The sequence below is a fragment of the Hyperolius riggenbachi genome, chromosome 12, assembly GCF_040937935.1.
Source record: "Hyperolius riggenbachi isolate aHypRig1 chromosome 12, aHypRig1.pri, whole genome shotgun sequence".
Taxonomy (NCBI): Eukaryota; Metazoa; Chordata; class Amphibia; order Anura; family Hyperoliidae; genus Hyperolius; species Hyperolius riggenbachi.
In genome coordinates, this window is record NC_090657.1 from 146,804,332 (window position 1) to 146,828,160 (window position 23,829).

The 23,829-nt window shown below is 46.3% G+C and overlaps 1 protein-coding gene across 2 annotated transcripts in view; it reads left to right on the forward strand.

Annotated features, from left to right (window-relative positions):
* Positions 1-23,829, forward strand: part of LOC137541680 (protein-glutamine gamma-glutamyltransferase 5-like) — a 147,732-nt gene that overhangs the window by 101,944 nt on the left and 21,959 nt on the right. For both annotated transcript variants that reach the window (XM_068263087.1, XM_068263086.1), the window contains exon 11: positions 20,922-21,082. In XM_068263087.1, the coding sequence (XP_068119188.1) occupies positions 20,922-21,082 (161 nt within the window). The remainder of the gene's footprint in view (positions 1-20,921; positions 21,083-23,829) is intronic.

A 23,829-nucleotide genomic window follows, 5' to 3' on the forward strand; every position in this document is an offset into this window, starting at 1 on the left:
TATATGTGGCATTTAAAATTTTAGTTAAAGGTGCGTACACACGCACTACTGTAGTGAACGACGAGTCCGTCAGACCCTCCCGCTGGGGTTCTCCCGACAGTAGTGCGTGTGTACAGTCTGTCAGGCAGACTGATAAGGAGGTTTCTGAACGATCACCTGAGCGGATCGTTCAGAAACAGCCTTATCATTCTGCCGACAGACTGTACACACGCTCTACTGTTGGGAGAACACCCGCCCAGCAGGAGGGTCCGTCGTTCTTTACAGTAGTGCATGTGTATGCACTTTAACTTTAATAGTTGTCCTTTAATTAACCTTAAGGTGCGTACACACGCACTACTGTAAAGGACGGGTCTGTCAGACACTCCCACTGGGCGGGCGTTCTCCTGACAGTAGAGTGTGTGTACAGTCTGTCAGCAGACTGATAAGGCCGTTTCCGAACCATCCGCTCAGCGGATCGTTCAGAAACAGCCTCATCAGTCTGCCTGACAGACTGTACACACGCACTACTGTCGGGAGAACGCCCACTCAGCGGGAGGGTCTGACGGACCCGTCGTACATTACAGTAGTGCGTGTGTACGCACCTTTACACAGAGAAACTTTATGTTGTGTCTACTTTAGTCTTACTCCCTGCAATCAGAGATCAAAGAACTAGAAGATCTAAAAGCTCATATAACATTGGCCTGATAAGCCTTCAGAGCAAAGCCACAGTAAGTCCATTAACCCTTTCAGGCACTTTTGAAACATGGGTTTGGTTTTTGATGAGAAATCTCCATGATATTCCATTTTGCTATACACATTAAGATATCATAATGGCCACAATTTACTAAGATCATACTAGTGATAATAAGGCAGGTGAAAACTTATCACCACCCATCAATCAGTATTTAAGGTGTTAATTCACTAAAGAAGCTTGCCTTATTAACATGTAGTGATAAGCTTTCACAGTCAGTTTTGTCTTATCACTCCAGTCCTTAAAGGACTTACGAGGCCAGATTTGCAAAAAAAACATAAAAAAGTTAGATACCTGTGCGTGTTTGCAAGGCACGGAGGACGCCGTCCACGCCCTCCGTGCCATTCCGCCTGGTCCCCGAACGGTCCCCGACCACGCGGCCCGGGTCGTGCTCCCCAGCCTGTACCAAGATGGCCGCCGGAGCTGGCCGCGGCTGCGCAGTCCGCATAGCCGCGAGTGCGGCTGCGCAGCTCTAAGGCCAACCCCCCGATCCACGTAACAGTAGCGTGGATCGGGGAGTTGGCCTTAGAGCTGCGCAGCCGCACTCGCGGCTATGCGGACTGCGCAGCCGCGGCCAGCACCGGCCGCCATCTTTGTGAAGGCTAGAGAGCCCGACCCGGGCCGTGCGGTCGGGGGTCGTTCGGGGGCATATTAAGCAGCGGGGACCAGGCGGAACGGCACGGAGGGCGCGGACGGCGTCCTCCGTGCCTTGCAAACACGCACAGGTATCTAACTTTTTTTATGTTTTTTTGCAAATCTGGCCTCGTAAGTCCTTTAAGTTATCACCTCTGTAATTATTCTCACATGAAGTAGATAGGGAGGGGAGGAGCACATGCATTGTGTGTATGCTTGGTGTCTCTATCCTCTCTGTGCGCCTGCTGTGCATCTTTCTCTCTATACAGAGTCCCCTTCTGCATAAACGTGTAAAAAAGAAAGCAGACAGCTTAGAATGCGTCACTTTACATTTTAGTATGTAGTAACATCCCACTTAAAGAGGAACTCCAGTGAAAATAATGTAATAAAAAGTGCTTCATTTTTACAATAATTATGTATAAATGAATTAGTCAGTGTTTGTAAAATATTTCCTCTCCTTGATTTACATTCAGAAATTCATGCCACAAAAGTGATTGAAAAGATGTTTCAAGGGGTCTAACACCTGGAGGGGGGAATGGTGGAGTGGGATACACACCAAAAGTCCCAGGGAAAATTACATATTTGATGCAGAGCAGGCTTTTAAGGGCAGAAATCACATTGCAATGCGAAATTGGAGGCATAAAGTGCTTTAAAACATCTTGCGTGTGTATACATCAATCAAGTAGTGTAGTGTACTGCTTCACACTGACAGACTAAACTCACTGTGTAATGCACCGCAAACAGCTTTTTGTGTAGTGATGGCTGTGCTGGACTGGTGCACACGATGGCGAGAGTGCAGGCAATGACGGTTTTCAAGCCCATATGGTCGCCGGGCTGAGGTAGCTCAATGATAGAACAACAGTGACTGTCCAGATGATCGAATTTGGTCTGTCCACAATGAAGCAATGACCTTATTATCTTGGCTCATGTGTGCCCCCCAACAAACTCATAAAGATCATTGCTTCATTGTGCTATGCAAGCCCCTTCACCGCGGCAAGGTACCGATCACAAAGAGGAATTGACACATGTACATGCCTTTTGTTTTGTTGTTGCAGCCGCAGTGCAGCCAGAAAAATTAGGCACGCATGTACACGGACCAGAAAAAATTATTATTGTTGTTGTTTTTAGCGGCTGCTGCTAGCAGTGGCCTTACAAATTCAGGAATCTGCCTGGAGTCCTGGACCCTGTTGGTGGTGGCGGAGAAGGCAGTCAAGCGGCCTGCAGGCAGAGATTCTGTGTGTGGGGACTGACTTAACCTCCCTGGCGGTTTGTTAAAATCCGCCAGGGGGCAGCAAATACCTTTTTTTCATTTTTTTTTTTCTTTTTTCATGTAGCGAGACAATGTCTCGCTACATGATAGCCGCTGCTGAGCGGCATCCCCCCAGCCCCTCCGATCGCCTTCGGCGAACGGAGATCAAGAGATCCCGTTCAAAGAACAGGATCTCTTGGAGGGGTTTTACGTCACCGACGTCATCGACGTCGTGACGTCAAAGGAGAATCCGATCCACCCCACAGCGCTGTCTGGCACTGATTGGCCAGGCAGCGCACGGGGTCTGGGGGGGGGGGCGGCTGCGGCGACGGGTATAGCGGCGGATGGGTGGGTATCAGCGGCGATCGGAGGTTACACGCAGCTAGCAAAGTGCTAGCTGCGTGTAACAAAAAAAAATATGCAAATCGGCCCAGCGGGGCCTGAGCGGTGCCTCCCGGCGGCATAGCCCGAGCTCAGCTCGGGCTTACCGCCAGGGAAGTTAAACTTCGGGCAGGCAGTAGCCCTCCGGGGATCCATGCCTTATTCATTTTGATAAAGGTGAGGTACTCAGTGAACACTTTTTTGACCTAGGCGACTTCTCTTCTCACTGACAATGTGTCAAGCTGCATTGAAGGTCCTTTCTGACAGGACGCTTGAGGCAGGGCAAGCCAGAAGTTGGATAGCAAATTGTGACAGCTCTGGCCACAGGTCAAGCCGGCGCACCCAGTAGTCCAGGTGATCATCGCTGCTCAGAGTGTCTACATCCACTTGTTGTGCAAGTGCTGCATCCTTTCTGCCTTCTGGTGATTTGGAAACATCTCCACCACTTTTTGCTTATACCAAGGGTCTAGTAGCATTGCCACCCAGTACAGGTCATTCCCCTTAAGTTTTTTTTCTTATATGGGGGTCCCACAACAGGCAGGACAGCACGAAAGACGCAATCTGCACAAAGTTGGATGCCGATGTACTAGCCATCTCCTTTTGCTCTTCCTCAGTGATGTTGTCAGGTAAGTTCTCCTCCTCCCCCCAGCCACGAACAATACATAGGAGTACAAGCCCCCTGCGACGCCTGCTGCGGTTCTTCTTTTACCTCCTCCTCAAAAAAAAAAACACCTTCCTCATCTGACTCCTCTTGCCCACATGACTCTTCCTCCTCCCCTCCCCTCCTCTGTGCTGCCACAGGTGTTGAGGAAACATCTGGTTCTGCTGATGATTGTTTCCACTCTTCCTCCTCTTCCTGTTCACGCTCATCCACAGCCTGATCCACCACTCTACGCACGGTACGCTCCAGGAAGAAAGCATATGGGATTAAGTCACTGATGGCGCCTTCACTGTGACCCACCAGGTTTGTCGTCTCCTCAAACGGATGTATGAGCCTGCAGGCATTACGCATGAGTGTCCAGTACTTCGGTCGTTGACGGCCTTCTCCTGTTGTAGCAGGCGGTCAAACATCAGGAATGTTTATTCCAGCGAGTCGGGCTATCGCAAATCAAGCGCCTCACCGGCAAGTTGTTTCTCTTCTGAATATTGGCCAAGCGTGCCATGACCGTGCAAGAGCGCCTGAAATGCCCACACATCTTCCTGGACTGCTTCAGGACCTCCTGTAAGCCTGGGTACTTACACACAAATCTTTGAATTACTAGATTCAGCACATGTGCCATGCAGGGTACATGTGTCAACTTTCCCAAACTCAAAGCCGAAATGAGATTGCTGCCATTGTCACACACCACGTTGCCTTTCTCCAGTTGGTGCGGGGACAGCCACTGATCCACCTGTTTGTTCAGAGAAGCCAGGAGAGCTGCTCCAGTGTGACTCTCCGCTTTGAGGCAAGACATGTCCAAGATGGCATGACACTGTCATACTTGGCATGCAGCATAGGCCCTGGGGAGCTGGGTGTGTGTAGCTGGAGAGGAGATCACAGCACCAGTAGAGTAGCACTGCCACTCAGCCGAGGAGGAGGAGAAGGACGACACCGAAGAGGATGTAGCAGAAGGAGTAGGAGGAGAAGAAGAGGAGGTGGCAGCAGGCCTGCATGCAAGCCGTGGAGGTGTCACAACTAGGTCCGCTGCACAGCCATGCACTCCCTGCTTGACAGCAGTCACCAGGATAACCCAATGTGCTGTATAACTTATGTACCTGCCCTGACCGTGCTTTGCAGGCCAGGCATCTGTGGTCAGATAGACCCTTGACCCAACGCTGTATGCCAGAGATGACACCACTTGCATTTCAACTTGATTGGTACAGTTTGGGTAACACCTTTTTGAGAAATAATTGTGGCCTGATATCTTCCACTGCGGTGTCCCAATCGCCACAAATTTTCGGAAGGCCTTAGAGTTCACCAGCTGGTAAGCTAACAGTATCGCCAAGGCAGCTGTCAGACGCTGTGCAAGGGGGTGACTGGCAGACATTGGCTTCTTCCGCTCAAAGTTTTCCTTCACAGACACCTGGCTGCTGCCATGGGCAGAGAAGCAGGAACAGTTTAAGGTGAGAGGCGAAGTGGAGGAAGGTGGCTGTGAAGGTGCAAGGGAGACAGCGGCTGAAGATGCGTCACCTAAAGGAGGAAGAGGAGTAGAGGTGTACCGAACGGTTCGCCGGCGAACGGTTCCAGGCGAACATTGGGGGTTCGCGTTCGCCTGCGCCAGGCGAACTTTTCCGGAAGTTCGATTTGCCCCATAATGCACTATGAGGGTCAACTTTGACCCTCTGCATCACAGTCAGCAGGCACATTGTAGCCATTCAGGCTACAGTAAGCCCTGGAGCCCCACCCCCCCCTTATATAAGGCAGCCTCCGGCGGCCATTACAGTCACTCGTGTGCCTGCTAGAGAGAGGAAAGGGACAGCTGCTGCAGACTTTTTCTCTTAGGGACAGATTAGTTAGGTTCTAGGCTGCTTTGCTTGTTCCTGACTGATTAATATTGCTTTTAAAGCACCCAGCAACAGCTCTTTTCAGAGCTCAACCTGTACATTTTTTTTTCTGACACTTTTGTTGCATGCACAGCCTTGCTAATTGATAGTGTGTGTGCCACTGCCAGCAGCCCAGCACATTCAGTGACTGACTGCCTGTGTGTGTGACAGGGAGCTGCACATTGTACTACCCAGTACTGCATATACCCCAGTACCTGTTGTGTTTACTTAACCCACCTCATCACTGCATATACCTAGCTTTGTGTTGAGTGAACCCAGCTCACTGCATCTAACTACCCAGTACCTGTTGTGTTTACTTAACCCACCTCATCACTGCATATACCTAGCGTTGTGTTGAGTGAACCCAGCTCACTGCATCTAAGTCTAACTACCTGTTGTGTTGAGTGAGAACCCACCTCACTGCATCTTAAGTACCTTTACTGTATACTGTTCAGTGAACCCAGCTCACTGCATCTAACTACCCAGTACCTGTTGTGTTTACTTAACCCACATCATCACTGCATATACCTAGCATTGTGTTGAGTGAACCCAGCTCACTGCATCTAACTACCTGTTGTGTTGAGTGTGAACCCACCTGGCCACCTCACTGCATCTAACTACCTGTTGTGTTGAGTGAGAACCCACCTCACTGCATCTTAAGTACCTTTACTGTTGAGTGAACCCAGCTCACTGCATCTAACTACCTGTTGTGTTGAGTGTGAACCCACCTGGCCACCTCACTGCATCTAACTACCTGTTGTGTTGAGTGAGAACCCACCTCACTGCATCTTAAGTACCTTTACTGTTGAGTGAACCCAGCTCACTGCATCTAACTACCTGTTGTGTTGAGTGTGAACCCACCTGGCCACCTCACTGCATCTAACTACCTGTTGTGTTGAGTGAGAACCCACCTCACTGCATATAGCTAGCATACCCCCGAGATGGACAAAATGGGCAAACCAGGTAGAGGAAGAGGTAGAGGCAGACCCAGAGGAAGGCCACCAGGCACCGGCAGGTCTGTGGCTGTGCGAGGTGGTGTTGCTGTGATTTCATGCGGACCTGCCCCAAAATACAGTGCTCAGAAGAAGGCACGTGCCATCACTTCCCAAAATCGTGAGGAGGTGATTGAGTATTTAACACAGAACACCTCATCTCCCGCAGCCACCAGCGCTACAACAAGCACCACATCCGCTGCATTTGACACTTCGCAGGAGTTATTTGGTGGTGGTGGTGAAATCACTGATTCCCAGCCACTACTGCAACAACAACAAGAAGGCGCAGGTACACCACCTCATACGTCTGAGTTAGGTGGCGATAGTATGGACGTAACGTGTGTGGATGGGGATGATGGTGGACCACCTGAAGTTGGTGCACTTGAGGAGGTGTCTGAGGAAAGCGCAGCTGGCCAGGAGGATTATGATGACGATTATACGGATACCACATATGTTCCCGGTAGAGGAGATGACCAGGGGGACAGTTCAGAGGAGGAGTCAGAGAGGAGTAGGAGGAGACGACTCCATGATAGAAGCAGAGGGAGCTCGTCCTCAGAAACAGCTGGGGGCAGTGTCCGGTGCCATGTATCGCCAGCTATGGCCAGGGAGCACACATGCCCTTCAACGTCAGCTGCTGCTGATGCCACCGTAGCGCCATCACCCCAGGGGGGCTCAGCGGTTTGGAAATTTTTTCACGTGTGTGTCTCAGATCGGAGCAAAGCCATCTGTTGTCTCTGCCAGCAAAAATTGAGCCGTGGAAAGGCCAACTGTCACGTAGGGACAAGTGCTTTACGAAGGCACCTGGAGAGAAGGCACAAACAGCTATGGCAAGAACACCTGAGGAAAAGAAGCACCCCTCAAAAGACAAGCAGCGGAGAACAACCGTGGCAGCCGTCACAGGGGGCTTCTGCTGCTCCACGTTCCCATGGTATTGTTCGTGGCTGGGGGGAGGAAGAATGGATACACTTTTAAACAATTTAAAAATACAACCATCTAAACTTTCAAACAATTTAAAAATACAACCATCTAAACTTTCAAACAATTTAAAAATACAACCATCTAAACTTTCAAACAATTTAAAAATACAACCATCTATCATTTTCAAAAAATTTAAAAAAAGGGCAAAAAAACTTGCCCTCCGTAAAACATTCTTGGCAAATGCTTTCGACTTGGTTTGTCTTCCGCTGGCTCAAGGGTCCATCTGACCACAGATGCCTGGTCTGCAAAGCACGGTCAGGGCAGCTACAGCATGGGTCTCAGCAGGCTCCCACTTCGGGCCGCAATCCAACCTTCATTCCCCGCGGTGACAATGGCAGACTTGCCCTCCATAACGGATTCCCGTTAAAGGATTTAAAGTTAATTCATTTCAAATACACAGCAGGGCCTCGAAAGTCCGCCTCCTGTATTGTTATTTTTGGTCACTACCTCGGGGCGGGCGTGCATGCCTACCTGCTGCCCTCCTTGGATGTGTAGTGGTAGCCGTTTCTCAGGCTCCACACCGGATTCCATCCCTCATTCCCCGGCCATTACCCGGGGTCACAAATGACAGACTTGCCCGCCTCCATATGATTCTCGTGAAAGGAATGTGGTGTCATCTTTGCCCGCCATAACTGGTTCTCGTTAAAGGATTTAAAGTACATTCATTTCAAATACAGAGCAGGGCCTCGAAAGTCCGCCTCCTGTATTGTTATTTTTGGTCACTACCTCGGGGCGGGCGTGCATGCCTACCTGCTGCCCTCCTTGGATGTGTAGTGGTAGCCGTTTCTCAGGCTCCACACCGGATTCCATCCCTCATTCCCCGGCCATTACCCGGGGTCACAAATGACAGACTTGCCCGCCTCCATATGATTCTCGTGAAAGGAATGTGGTGTCATCTTTGCCCGCCATAACTGGTTCTCATTAAAGGATTTAACGACTTGAGGACCTAGGGCTTTCTACCCCTTAAGGACCGGCCACTTTTTTTCCATTCAGACCACTGCAGCTTTCACGGTTTATTGCTCGCTCATACAACCTACCACGTAAATGAATTTTGGCTCCTTTTCTTGTCACTAATAAAGCTTTCTTTTGATGCTATTTGATTGCTCCTGCGATTTTTACTTTTTATTATATTCATCAAAAAAGACATGAATTTTGGCAAAAAAATGATTTTTTTAACTTTCTGTGCTGACATTTTTCAAATAAAGTAAAATTTCTGTATACATGCAGCGCGAAAAATGTGGACAAACATGTTTTTGATAAAAAAAAACCCATTCAGTGTATATTTATTGGTTTGGGTAAAAGTTATAGCGTTTACAAACTATGGTGCAAAAAGTGAATTTTCCCATTTTCAAGCATCTCTGACTTTTCTGACCCCCTGTCATGTTTCATGAGGGGCTAGAATTCCAGGATAGTATAAATACCCCCCAAATGACCCCATTTTGGAAAGAAGACATCCCAAAGTATTCACTGAGAGGCATAGTGAGTTCATAGAAGATATTATTTTTTGTCACAAGTAAGCGGAAAATGACACTTTGTGAGAAAAAAAAAAAAAAAAAAAAGTTTCCATTTCTTCTAACTTGCGACAAAAAAAAATGAAATCTGCCACGGACTCACAATGCCCCTCTCTGAATACCTTGAAGGGTCTACTTTCCAAAATGGGTCATTTGTGGGGTGTGTTTACTGTCCTGACATTTTGGGGGGTGCTAAATTGTAAGCACCCCTGTAAAGCCTAAAGGTGCTCATTGGACTTTGGACCCCTTAGCGCAGTTAGGCTGCAAAAAAGTGCCACACATGTGGTATTGCCGTACTCAGGAGAAGTAGTATAATGTGTTTTGGGGTGTATTTGTACACATACCCATGCTGGGTGGGAGAAATATCTCTGTAAATGACAATTTGTTAATTTTTTTTACACACAATTGTCCATTTACAGAGATCTTTCTCCCACTCAGCATGGGTATGTGTAAAAATACACCACAAAACACATTATACTACTTCTCCTGAGTACGGCGATACCACATGTGTGGCACTTTTTTGCACCCTAACTGCGCTAAAGGGTCCAAAGTTCAATGAGTACCTTTAGGATTTCACAGGTCATTTTGAGAAATTTCGTTTCAAAACTACTCCTCACGGTTTAGGGCCCCTAAAATGCCAGGGCAGTATAGGAACCCCACAAATGACCCTATTTTAGAAAGAAGACACCCCAAGGTATTCCGTTAGGAGTATGGTGAGTTCATAGAAGATTTTATTTTTTGTCAAAAGTTAGCGGAAAATGACACTTTGTGAAAAAACACAATTAAAATCAATTTCCGCTAACTTGTGACAAAAAATAAAATCTTCTATGAACTCGCCATACTACTAACGGAATACCTTGGGGTGTCTTCTTTCTAAAATGGGGTCATTTGTGGGGTTCCTATACTGCTCTGGCATTTTAGGGGCCCTAAACCGTGAGGAGTAGTCTTGAAACGAAATTTCTCAAAATGACCTGTAAAATCCTAAAGGTACTCATTGGACTTTGGGCCCTTTAGCGCAGTTAGGGTGCAAAAAAGTGCCACACATGTGGTATCGCCATACTCGGGAGAAGTAGTACAATGTGTTTTGGGGTGTATTTTTACACATACCCATGCTGGGTGGGAGAAATACCTCTGTAAATGGACAATTGTGTGTAAAAAAATCAAAAGATTGTCATTTACAGAGGTATTTCTCCCACCCAGCATGGGTATGTGTAAAAATACACCCCAAAACACATTATACTACTTCTCCCGAGTACGGCGATACCACATGTGTGGCACTTTTTTGCACCCTAACTGCACTAAGGGGCCCAAAGTCCAATGAGTACCTTTAGGATTTCACAGGTCATTTTTGTTTCAAGACTACTCCTCGCGGTTTAGGGCCCCTAAAATGCCAGGGCAGTATAGGAACCCCACTAATGACCCCATTTTAGAAAGAAGACACCCCAAGGTATTCCGTTAGGAGTATGGTGAGTTCATAGAAGTTTTTATTTTTTTGTCACAAGTTAGCGGAAATTGATTTTAATAGTTTTTTTTCACAAAGTGTCTTTTTCCGCTAACTTGTGACAAAAAATAAAATCTTCTATGAACTCACCATACTCCGTACGGAATACCTTGGGGTGTCTTCTTTCTAGAATGGGGTCATTTGTGGGGTTCCTATACTGCCCTGGCATTTTAGGGGCCCTAAACCGTGAGGAGTAGTCTTGAAACCAAATGTCGCAAAATGACCTGTGAAATCCTAAAGGTACTCATTGGACTTTGGGCCCCTTAGCGTACTTAGGGTGTAAAAAAGTGCCACACATGTGGTACCGCCGTACTCAGGAGAAGTAGTATAATGCGTTTTGGGGTGTATTTTTACACATACCCATGCTAAGTGGGAGAAATATCTCTGTAAATGACAATTGTTTGATTTTTTTACACACAATTGTCCATTTACATAGAAATTTCTCCCACCCAGCATGGGTATGTGTAAAAATACACCCCAAAACACATTATACTACTTTTCCTGAGTACGGCGGTACCACATGTGTGACACTTTTTTGCAGCCTAGGTGCGCTAAGGGGCCCAACGTCCTATTCACAGGTCATTTTGAGGCATTTGTTTTCTAGACTACTCCTCGCGGTTTAGGGCCCCTAAAATGCCAGGGCAGTATAGGAACCCCACAAGTGACCCCATTTTAGAAAGAAGACACCCCAAGGTATTCTGTTAGGAGTATGGTGAGTTCATAGAAGATTTTATTTTTTGTCAAAAGTTAGCGGAAAGTGACACTTTGTGGAAAAAAAACAATAAAAATCAATTTCCGCTAACTTTTGACAAAAAATAAAATCTTCTATGAACTCGTCATACACCTAACAGAATACCTTGGGGTGTCTTTTTTTCTAAAATGGGGTCACTTGTGGGGTTCCTATACCGCCCTGGCATTTTACGGGCCCAAAACCGTGAGTAGTCTGGAAACCAAATGTCTCAAAATGACTGTTCAGGGGTATAAGCATCTGCAAATTTTGATGACAGGTGGTCTATGAGGGGGCGAATTTTGTGGAACCGGTCATAAGCAGGGTGGCCTTTTAGATGACAGGTTGTATTGGGCCTGATCTGATGGATAGGAGTGCTAGGGGGGTGACAGGAGGTGATTGATGGGTGTCTCAGGGGGTGGTTAGAGGGGAAAATAGATGCAATCAATGCACTGGGGAGGTGATCGGAAGGGGGTCTGAGGGGGATCTGAGGGTTTGGCCGAGTGATCAGGAGCCCACACGGGGCAAATTAGGGCCTGATCTGATGGGTAGGTGTGCTAGGGGGTGACAGGAGGTGATTGATGGGTGTCTCAAGGTGTGATTAGAGGGGGGAATAGATGCAAGCAATGCACTGGCGAGGTGATCAGGGCTGGGGTCTGAGGGCATTCTGAGGGTGTGGGCGGGTGATTGAGTGCCCTAGGGGCAGATAGGGGTCTAATCTGATAGGTAGCAGTGACAGGGGGTGATTGATGGGTAATTAGTGGGTGTTTAGGGTAGAGAACAGATGTAAACACTGCACTTGGGAGGTGATCGGACGTCGGATCTGCGAGCGATCTATTGGTGTGGGTGGGTGATCAGATTGCCCGCAAGGGGCAGGTTAGGGGCTGATTTATGGGTGGCAGTGACAGGGGGTGATTGATGGGTGGCAGTGACAGGGGGTGATTGATGGGTGGCAGTGACAGGGGGTGATTGATGGGTGATTGATAGGTGATTGACAGGTAATCAGTGGGTTATTACAGGGGAGAACAGATGTAAATATTGCACTGGCGAATTGATAAGGGGGGGTCTGAGGGTAATCTGAGCGAGTAGGCGGGTGATTGGGTGCCCGCAAGGGGCAGATTAGGGTCTGATCTGATGGGTAACAGTGACAGGTGGTGATAGGGGGTGATTTATGGGTGATTGATGGGTAATTAGTGGGTGTTTAGAGGAGAGTAAACGCTGCGCTTGGGTGGTGATCTGATGTCGCATCTGCGGGCGATCGATTGGTGTGGGTGGGTAATCAGATTGCCCGCAAGGGGCAGGTTAGGGGCTGATTGTTGGGTGGCAGTGACAGGGGGTGACAGGGGGTGATTGATGGGTGATAGGTGATTGGCAGGTGATTGACAGGTGATCAGTGGGTTATTACAGGGAAGGATAGATGTAAATAATGCCCTGGCGAATTGATAAGGGGGGGTCTGAGGGTAATCTGAGCGTGTAGGCGGGTGATTGGGTGCCCGCAAGGGGCAGATTAGGGTCTGATCTGATAGGTAACAGTGATAGGGGGTGATTGATGGGTAATTAGTGGGTGTTTAGAGAAGATAACAGATGTAAACAATACATTTGGGAGGTAATCTGACGGCGGGTTTGCGGGCGATCTAATGGTGTGGGTGGGTGATCAGATTGCCCGCAAGGGGCAGGTTAGGGGCTGATTGATGGGTGGCAGTGACAGGGGGTGACAGGGGGTGATTGATGGGTGATAGGTGATTGGCAGGTGATTGACAGGTGATCAGTGGGTTATTACAGGGAAGAACAGATGTAATGAATGCACTGGTGAATTGATAAGGGGGGGTCTGAGGGCAATCTGAGCGTGTGGGCGGGTGATTGGGTGCCCGCAAGGGGCAGATTAGGGTCTGATCTGATAGGTAAAAGTGACAGGTGGTGATAGGGGGTGATTGATGGGTGATTGATGGGTAATTAGTGGGTGTTTAGAGGAGAGAATAGATGTAAACAATGGATTTGGGAGGTGATCTGATGTCGGATCTGCGGGCGATCTATTGGTGTGGGGGGGTGATCAGATTGCCCGCAAGGGGCAGGTTAGGGGCTGATTGATGGGTGGCAGTGACAGGGGGTGATTGATGGGTGATTGACGGGTGATTGACGGGTGATTGACAGGTGATTGACAGGTGATTGACAGGTGATCAGGGGGGATAGATGCATACAGTACATTGGGGGGGGGGGTCTGGGGGGGGGTCTGGGGAGAATCTGGGGGGTTGGGGGGTGATCAGGAGGGAGCAGGGGGCAGGGGGGGGGTATTAAAAAAAAATAGCATTGACAGATAGTGACAGGGAGTGATTGATGGGTGATTAGGGGGGTGATTGGGTGCAAACAGGGGTCTGGGGGGTGGGCAGGGGGGGGGTCTGATGGGTGCTGTGGGCGATCTGGGGCGGGGGGGGGAGAAAATCAGTGTGCTTGGTGCAGACTAGGGTGGCTGCAGCCTGCCCTGGTGGTCCCTCGGACACTGGGACCACCAGGGCAGGAGGCAGCCTGTATAATACACTTTGTAAACATTACAAAGTGTATTATACACTTTGTATGCGGCGATCGTCGGGTTAACATCCCGCCGGCGCTTCCGTATGGCCGGCGGGATGTTGCGGCGAGTGAGCGGCGACAGGCGGAGGCGGAGGATCGCGTCACGGATGACGCGATCGCTCCGCCCATGCCCAAACAAGGACCGCCGCATTTTGTCAATACGGCGGTCCTTGCGGCGTCTGCTTCCCGGCCGCCATTTGTCTATACGGCGGTCGGGAAGTAGTTAAAGTACATTCATTTCAAATACACAGCAAGGCCTCGAAAGTCCTCCTCCTGTATTGTTATTTTTGGTCACTACCTCGGGGCGGGCGGGCGTGCATGCCTGCCCGCTGCCCTCCTTGGATGTGTAGTGGTAGCCGTTGCTCAGGCTCCACACCGGATTCAAACCTCTCATTCCCCGGCCATTACCCAGGGTCACAATGGCAGACTTGCCCGCCTCCACAGGATTCTCATTGTAGTGGTACTGAACAAGTACACAGCAAGTAGAAAATGTAAATTAAAAACAAAACGTAAGCTTTTTAACAATGCCATGGAAAGTTGAGAAGGAAGTCACACATTACCTGACATCACTGAGTGAGGAAGAGCAATCACGCCATGTTGCGCAGTAGTCCAGCATGGCCGTCACTACACAAACAGCTGTTTGCGGTGCGTTACACAGTGAGTTTGGTGTGTCAGTGTGAAGCAGTACTCTAATTACACTCCCTGTTTGATGTATACACATGCAAGATGTTTGAAAGCACGTTAGGCCTGCAATTTAGCATTCAATGTTATTTCTGCCCTTAAAACGCTGCTTTGCGTCACATCCAGATTTTTCACCGGGACTTTTGGCATGTATCCCACTCCGCCATGCCCCCCTCCAGGTGTTAGACCCCTTGAAACATCTTTTCCATCACTTTTGTGGCCAGCATAATTTTTTCTATTTTTCAACGTTCGCCTCCCCATTGAAGTCTATTGCGGTTCGCGAATTTTTCCGCGAACCGAACCTTCTGCGGAAGTTCGCGAACCTGGTTCGCGAACCGAAAATCAGAGGTTCGCGACATCTCTAAAGAGGAGGCGGAGGGTGGCTTTGCTTTTGTGTGCTGCTTTTCCTCAGGTGGTCATCCCATTGCAGTTTGTGCTTTTTGATCATGTTCCTTCATAAGGCAGTTGTCCCTACGCGGGTCTTGGTCTTTCCACGGCTCAGTTTTTGGTGGCAGAGAGTACAGATGGCATTGCTCTCATCTGAGGCAGACACACAAAAAAATTTCCACACTGCTGAGCCCTGGAATGAAGGCACTTTGGTGGCATCAGCAGCTGACCTTGAAGGGCATGTTAGCTGGCTGTCTATAGGTGGCGATACATGCCGCCGGACACTGCCACGAGCTGTTTCTGATGATGAGCTCCCCCTGCTTCTTTCAGCAACTTGTCTCCTACTACTACTCTCTGACTCCCCCTCTAATCTGTCCCCCTGGTCATCATGTCTATTGGGATCCCATGTGACAGCCATGGCAATATCATCATCATCGTCATCATAATCATCCTCCACAGCTTCGCTTGTATCAGGCACCTCCAAAATCACACCAACAGCAGGTACTTCATCATCATCCTCACACCTTACGTCCATAGTGACGCCTAACTCAGACATATGAAGTGGTGTAACTTGCTTAGCGCCTTCATCTTGTTGTAACCATAATGGATGTGAGTCAGTTAATTCCCCACCAAATAACTCCTGCAAAGTGTCAAATGGAGCGGATGTGGTGCTAGTAGTGGCTGTGGAAGATGAAGTGTTCTGTGTTAAATAGTCAACTACGTCCTGACAATCTTGGGAGTTGGTGACACATGCCTTCTGAACACTGTACTTTGGTCCAGGGCCGCGCAGAATCACATCAGCACGACCTTGAACAGACCTGCCAGGTGGCCTGCCTCAGGCTCTGCCTCTGCCTGTTGTTTTGTCTATATTGGGGGATGAAGTGAAAGGTATGCACTGACTGCTGGTATAATACAATGCGCAGTCACACAGGTGCAGTAAAAGGAATACACTGACTGCTGGTATAATACAATGTTCAGTCACAGATGCAGTGAAAGGTATGCAGTGCCTGCTGGTAGAACAGTGTGCAGTCACATAGGTGCAGGGAAAATGGATGCACTGACTGCTGGTATATAAAACAGCATGCAGTCACCCAGATGCAGTGAAAGGTATGCACAGACTGGTATATAAAACAGCGTGTGGTCACACAGGTGCAGTGAAAGGTACGCAGTGACTGGTATTACAATACAATGCACAGCTGTCACACAAGTGCAGTTCAATGGTGTGCACAGATTGGTGTATAAAACAGCGTGCGGTCAGTCACACAGGTGCAGTGAAAGGTATGCAATGACTGGTATTACAATACAATGTGCAGCTGTCACACACACAGGTGCAGTGAACAGGTATGCACGGACTGGTATATAAAACAGCATGCGGTCACACAGGTGCAGTGAAAAGTATGCACGGACTGGTATTACATTACAATACAATATGCAGCTGTTAAACACACAGGTGCAGTGAAAAGGTAGGCACTGAATGTGCTTGGCCTGGCACAGTATAGCAATTAGCAAGGGCCAGCTGCAACAGACAGGGCTGTGTATGCAAGTGTCAGTAGGCCACACAAAAAGAAAAAAAAACACATCACAAGAACATTAGCTCTCAAAAGAGGTGTTTTGGGGTGCTTTTTAGCAATAAATATAAGCAAGGAGCAAGCCTAACAAGAGCCTAACTAAGCTTTCCCTACCTCTGCAGTAACCTCTCTCCCTTCTCTCACTAACACAGCAGCACACAGAGTGAGAAAATGGCAGACACTGCTGCCTTTTATAAGGAGGGGGGACATGCATTCCTCTCTGTGAATTTGCATCCTGTCTTTAACTTTAGAATTCTGTCGGTATGTTAAGGATTGAAACCTTAACTTTAGAAATCACTCCTTAAGAATAGAATCCTTATTTTATGGTATGCTAACTTTATCACCATGATGAGGACAGTAAAAACAGCAAATAATTGTTATTAAAGACAGGAGATGAGCTTAGTGAATTGTGGCCATTGTTTTCATGTAAAGTGACGATCAGGGTTACAAGGACAGGAATGAACAATACAGAGAGGTTTGTGGATTCAGCATGACCATGACCATATCCTTATGCTTGCCTTAGGTAGCTTTGCCTCAGCACCTTCAAAAAGCACAGAGACAAAGGCGAGCCCCAAATGGTGTAGTATTAACTACTCAAAGTATCAAGGGTGGGAAAAAAAGAAAAATACTTACAAAATTAGCTTACTTGCAGGGAAACAAACTGATGTGGCATATGGAGAAAGACCTTCTCCTTTAAAGGATGCCTGCCTGAGATGTGGTCACTCGGAGTTGTGGTGAAAAAAATGGGGTTACCAGCTCAGAGGACCTAAGCTGGAGCCATCTGTTGGATGAAGGTCAATGCAAATGAGAAAAAGGGGCTCCCCGTGGGAGTAACATCTCGCATTAGAGGAGGCTTGCCTTGAGGATGAAACAAGGTAGTATGTAGAATTTTTTATTACACTATGGTGACGTGTTTCATGGGTCTAGAAGCCCACTTCCTCAGGCCAGTATTCAGTGCCTACAATTTTTTTTTTGTTTCAATACATTTTCATATTTGCACTTTGATAGTGCCTATAATATTAATATGAAAGCTCAAAACTCGGTTTACAATTTATTAAGGCCATACACATTTAAAAACATCACTAGCATAAGACATGAGCTTGTCACAATTTATAACCACATTATTGAGGGGTGGGGTTCTAAAACGTCCCTGAATTCAGAGCAAAACATATAATATGAACCATGAAATACTAAATAATAGATAAAAGTGCATGATATATATATATATATATATATATATATATATATATATATATATATATATATATATATATATATATATACATATACATACATACACACACACACACACACACACACACACTAGGTGACCTAAGCCCATTTAAAGACGGGCTTAGTTTTAAAAGTTTGTCAGGAGTATAAAATGTATTTCAGCAAAAATTCTGAACCGTCAATGGGGTTACACAAAAAAAAAGGGCACCCAAATTGTAGGCGCCCAGAAACAGTCGGTAGTAGAATATCAGTAAATTAACAGATTTTTAACTCTTGTCTTGCAGTGCTAATAATGATAGTAAAATATCGATAAAATCAATATTTTACTACAGCTAAACCTAACCCTATTCTCACATTGAACTCTCCCTTTAACGTTGCCTAACCTAAACTTCCCCTTCCCCCACAGCCAACCGTAACCGTCCCTTCCCATGCCGAACCTTAACCCCCCCTCGACGGATAACCTTAATCAATCACCCTCCCCCGCCTAACCTTAACCGCCCCACCTCCAACCTGCCAAAAAAACAAAAACCCTGCAAATGTTCAGATACTGCCATAGGCGCCAATATAAATAAATGTTATGGGGGAAATGAAGACGCGGCATCTCTGGTGCCCGCAATACAAAACACGGGTACAAATAGAGGGCGCAATCCCCCATTTCCTGTTTCCCATCATCAGTGTGCATGTCATATGCTGAGACAGCCTTAATATTCTGCAGCACCTGCTCAGTAAGATAGGCTCACTAACCACTCTGATAGACTCACCAACCACTCTGATACCTGAAATATGGAATTTACCTCAACAGGCACCAAACCTGCACTGTACAGTAGGTCCACAGAGAAGAAATTATGTAAGTTTTTGTATTTGCTACGTATGGAGTGGGCTGACTAGCTTCTGTACTCGTTGCAATCCTGTGGTATGGGGCATACCACAGGATTTCCTCAAGTATCTGCCTTGCGGCACCCCTAGGAGTCCATACAGTCTGCGGGGCTGTGTGTGGGATCATGCGGGTGGAAGCCCACAATCTCAATAGTCCTGGCAACAGGGGGGATTGGTTACAGGGGACAGAAGTCCCCTGAGCCAAACCATTCATGTCCGCTGCCGAGAATGATCACTGTTTTTGTTCAAAAACAGTGATCATTCTCAATTGGTGCCACTGCGCTGCCTCCCGCTCGCTTATTTCCGCCACCGATCATTAGATTAATAAATGGGAACTTTGTTCCCATTCATTCATCTCCCCTTTAGGTTACCGTGATCTCAGGCATCAATGAGTTGCCTGCGTCACTTCCCGAAGTAACACTGTAACGCATTACTTCCTATTAAGAGTACTTATTGTATGCTTATAGGAAAAAATGTGCAAGGACATCTTGTGGCCACATAGAAATATTACATCTACATACATAAGGGTATAACATTTTTAACATGTATGTCAACAGGGTATATTATTATTAAATTATGGGCTTGTGATTAGTGATGGATGTAAAACTGAAAAAATGCACCTTTATTCCAAATAAAATATTGTCACCATTCATTGTACTAGGGATATAATTTAAACGTTGCAATAGCCGGAACAAATGGGCAAATATAATGCATTGCTTTTATCCACAGTAGAACGTTATATTTTAAAACTAAAATGGGCAAAAACTTAGAAATAATGAATTTTTCCTTTTTTTTTTTTATGGTTCTTATTCATATTAAAATGCATTTAGTATAAAATAATCCTTAGCATAATGTACCACCCAAAGAAAAGCCTAATGTCTGGTGGAAAAGACAAGGTATGGATAATTTAATTGTGATAAGTAGTGATAAAGTTATAGTAGTGATAAGATGAAAGAGAGTAGCGCTGAAATGTGAAAATTCCTCTTGTCCATAACGTGAAAACAACTCGCAGGCTGAAATGGTTAAAGTCAATAGCCATCGACTTTGAGATTAATAGCAGAACCTCCTTACATGTTAGAAACACCAAATTTGCAGTTTATGTTAAAGGGAACCAGAGACAAGCATAGCTGAAAAATGGATAAAGATTTCATACATACCTGGGGCTTCCTCCAGCCCCATGAGCCTGGATCGCTCCCACGCCGCCATCCTCCGCTGCCACTATCGCTGGTACCGGGTCCTGTCACTTCCGCCGGACGCGACCAATTGTACGCATGCGCAGGGGCTCCCACAGACTTTGTACGCATGTGCCTGCGCATTACGGAGGGAGCGCACTGCGATTGCGTCGACTGGCTCGACTGGACCCGGTACCGGCGGACAGAAGCAGTGGAGGACAGCGGCGTTGGAGCGATCCAGGCTTATAGAGCTGGAGGAAGCCCCAGGTATGTATAAATCTGTTTGTTTTTCGTCTCTGGTTCTTTTTAAGGGGACAGTGGGAACACGTCACACAACGTCCCCACCGCAGCTCTCAGCTATTTCCCTCCTGGGCTCCTTATTGGTTCCTTAGCAGACCGGTGGGGATCAGAAGCAAATATCCTCACCATAAATTGTGATAAACTGTAAAAATATCCAAACAAAATGTGTGCTTTTATCTACAGTAGTGCTTTTTATTTTTAAACTGGAATTGGTAAAACTGAGAAATGATGTAGGGTTTTTTTTTTCTATTTTTTTTTTCTTTTTCAAATTAAAATGTATTGAAAGTAAAATTGTTCTACGGGAAAATGCCATACAATGAAAGTCTAGTTTGTCTGGAAAGAAAACAATATATATTTCATTTAAGTGTCACAAGTAGGGATAAAGTTATTGCCGTTTTAATAGGGAAATAGCTAAAATTCAAAACTGCTCTTGTCCATAAGGGGGAAACAAGGTCTAGATGCAAAGTGGTTAACTGCCAAAATAGAAAGATACCAGCCAGCCGCCCTACTTCACTCACTTGAAAACTATTTTGGCAGATAGACTTAGCAACTGCTGTTCAGGAAATACTTTAGAGAACAAAGAAAACCCTGAGACTCCCCCATGAGGAGATGGACTAGTCCAAAAGCTGACAATTCTGTCAAATTTTAATTGCATACTTTTTTCCACTGGAGTGGTCCTTTAACGGGGCAACCTCTACTGCAGTGGGTTGTTTTGTACAATAGCAATAACTCGTTAATGCTTTGAGAAAGCAAATAGTGTATCCTGTCACTGTCCCAAAATATCATTCTTCTGCTAAACAAAAATTGTTTTTAACATATGAGATTATATATCCGATAATGAATATTGCAATATGGATAACGTTTTTGATAAATACTGAGATGTTTACAAATTTTCTTACATTTAATTTCAGCTCTAGAGACAACATTCCAACTTCAACCTTATCATTATCAAAGATACATCCAATCTGGAAACAACATCAGAGTCACTGCCCTAGCTACAGATCTGGGCAGCAAGAAACTGAAATTAGCCTCCAAGAACATCATATTTGAGGTGCCCCAGATTGATATCCAGGTACGTTACACACATGCTTGTGGCCATGGGATGTCATATGGTCATGGCCTTTTGGTTTTCAATTTGCAATTGGTCAGCTGCTATAAAGGTCTTTTAAGAAGCATTTAGAAGTTTGCAAACCCTATCACCTGGAAATAGAAAGCAACACAGTCCAGAAATTCCTTCTATCCCATTTATTTTTAAAGTGCATGCCAAATAACTTTTTTTTAAAAAGTGTTAAAGTGACACTGAACTTCCCAGTGTCCCTGATTTTCTCAGTATGGTTGGCCCTTTCCAGTCTTACAAAGCTCTGCTGGTGGCTTGACAGGGGCATGTGTGTGGCCAGGCCGCGCATGCGCAACAGAGCAAGGCTGGCCAGATTACTGGCAGGGATAAGGAGACAACGGAGTGGCTAGAGAGGATGGCGAGGGAGCCCATGCACCTCATGGGGCTTGTGGAAGCACCAGGTAAGATAAATACATCCATATTAAACAACTAAGGTATACCTTAAATGTTCCCTCCCTACTGGAACAGCTTACTGTAACATCACGTAGACAACATGCTTGCTTACATCACTGTGTAAACGCTTCAAAGGGAGGGGGGATTCATTTACCTTCTGGTCATAGTGTCCTTATCTTAACTGACTAAGGAAGCTTTCTGTTATTTGTAAGATGAGATAAACTTGTTACTGTACCACAAATAAAAACAAAACCTTCCCACAACAGAACAGTTTCTACAGTTATGCTGGGAATACACGGTTCGTTTTTTAGCGGATTAGATGGTTAGATAGATCATTTCCGACATGTCCGATCGCCGTTTGATCATTCTGCCGCTCGATTTGTCATTAAAGTAAATTGAGAAACATAAGAAAAATGAGCAGAAGATAAGAGAATCGAGTGGGTAGCGAGCAGCAAAAACGATCGGGTGCAGACTTGAGCGCCAGAAATGATCCATGTATTCCCAGCATTAGGCAAAGGCAACCAGACCAAGTAAAAAAAAAAAAAAAAAAGAGGGATATTTAGGGACCTATTTTAGAACAAAATGGGTTTACATATAATTTTGGAGCACTAACTATTTTTTGGCAACTTTTTATTTTTGGATGTAAAAACTCCTTAACCTCTTGAGGACCATGGTGTTAAATCCCCTAGTGACCAGGCTATTTTCTACGTAATTGGCCACTGCAGCTTTAAGGCCAAGCTGCAGGGCTGTACAACTCTGCACACAAGTGATTTACCCCCCTTTCCCCCACCAACAGAGCTCTCTGTTGGTGGGGTCTGATCGCCCGACCTGTGTTAATTTTTTTTTTTTTTTTTAAATATTTATTTATTGTTTTTTTTAATATTTAGTACTATTTTTTAATTCTGCCTATGAGAGCCAATCGCGCTCTTGTCCCCCAGGGGGACAGCTGTGTGACACGACTGTCCCCAGTACAGCGCTGCTGCTGATCGCAGCGCTGTACATGTAAATACACGGCGGTTTCGCCGTGTAACAGTCTTCCGAGTGGCGGTCGCCGCTCGGAGACTGAAGGTAGAGCTCAGCTCCGCCCACCAAGCAGGAGATGCGCGCGCAGCCTACGTGCGATCTCCTGCAAACTGCTGCCCCAGGACTTTACGACGATCGGCGTTAGGTGGTCCTGGGGCTGCTGCCACGGCCACGCTCATTGGCGTGACGCGGTCGGCAAGCAGTTAAAGCACTTTTTGGTGAATCAAGCCCTACAAGTTCCACAATGCATTGCAGGAGTCTGACAGCCACAGTCATGACTCATAAAGGCAAATGCATTGTGGGACTTGTAGTTCCTTAACATCTGGAGGGCCAAGTTTGCCCATGCCTGAGCTAGCCATTAAAGTAAGAGGAAGGGGTGCAGCATGGACCACACACACACCCTTCCAGTTTATATTAATAATCATATTAATAATCATATTTTTAATGACCTTAATTTGTAAAAATACTTTTACAACACCCATCATTATTCATGGCAATTCTGTCAAATATTTATTTAAATGCCCATAAGAAAACATACGTGCCTGAATTTAGACTTTAAAGCTTTCATTAATATGATTTGTGGGAAGAGGGAGTTTCCACTTCCGTTTAAGGGGATTTTTTTTATCAGTTGCTAAAGACTAAAGAGGTCATTGACATTGCAAAGCTGGCTTTGGGCAGTTTTAATTGTAGTAATCACTAGTTTTAAATCATTCGTTGTAAGCAAAGCAGTTGGAGTTGATCCATAAAGTCTGAGCCTCAACTTGGCTAGGCAGATCTACAGTGGGTGGAAATTCATGATTAAATCAAATTATGCCTCTGATCCTCTTGTAACTTTATTGCTGGGATTTTCATTTTGACATTGACAGCACTGGCGCATACATATAAATGAGCCATTGGGAGTTGGGCGCAGGGTAAAGCCCATAAATGGCTCACTCTGCTCCTGCACAAGTCTTGGCGAAGATAGTTACTATTCCCCTCTCCAGGCCGCCATGGATAATGGGTGGGGGGAGCTGCTTATGCCTGCACAGGAAATCGAGTGTTTTGATCCCTTAGTCAGAGTGTACTATACCTGATGATCCAGGAAAACAAGCACCAACCTATTTGTGGCTTTTGCTTGTAAGTAGAAGGTGAGTAGAGTTTTTTTATTGTCACAATGTGACAATCTGGAAGAGGCATGACTACAAATTAAAAGTCCTGCAGCAAAAATGTAACACCCCCACCTTCTACTTAAATGCTACTATGCTACACCTACACATAACTCATTCTGCTATTATCCCTACTACCCT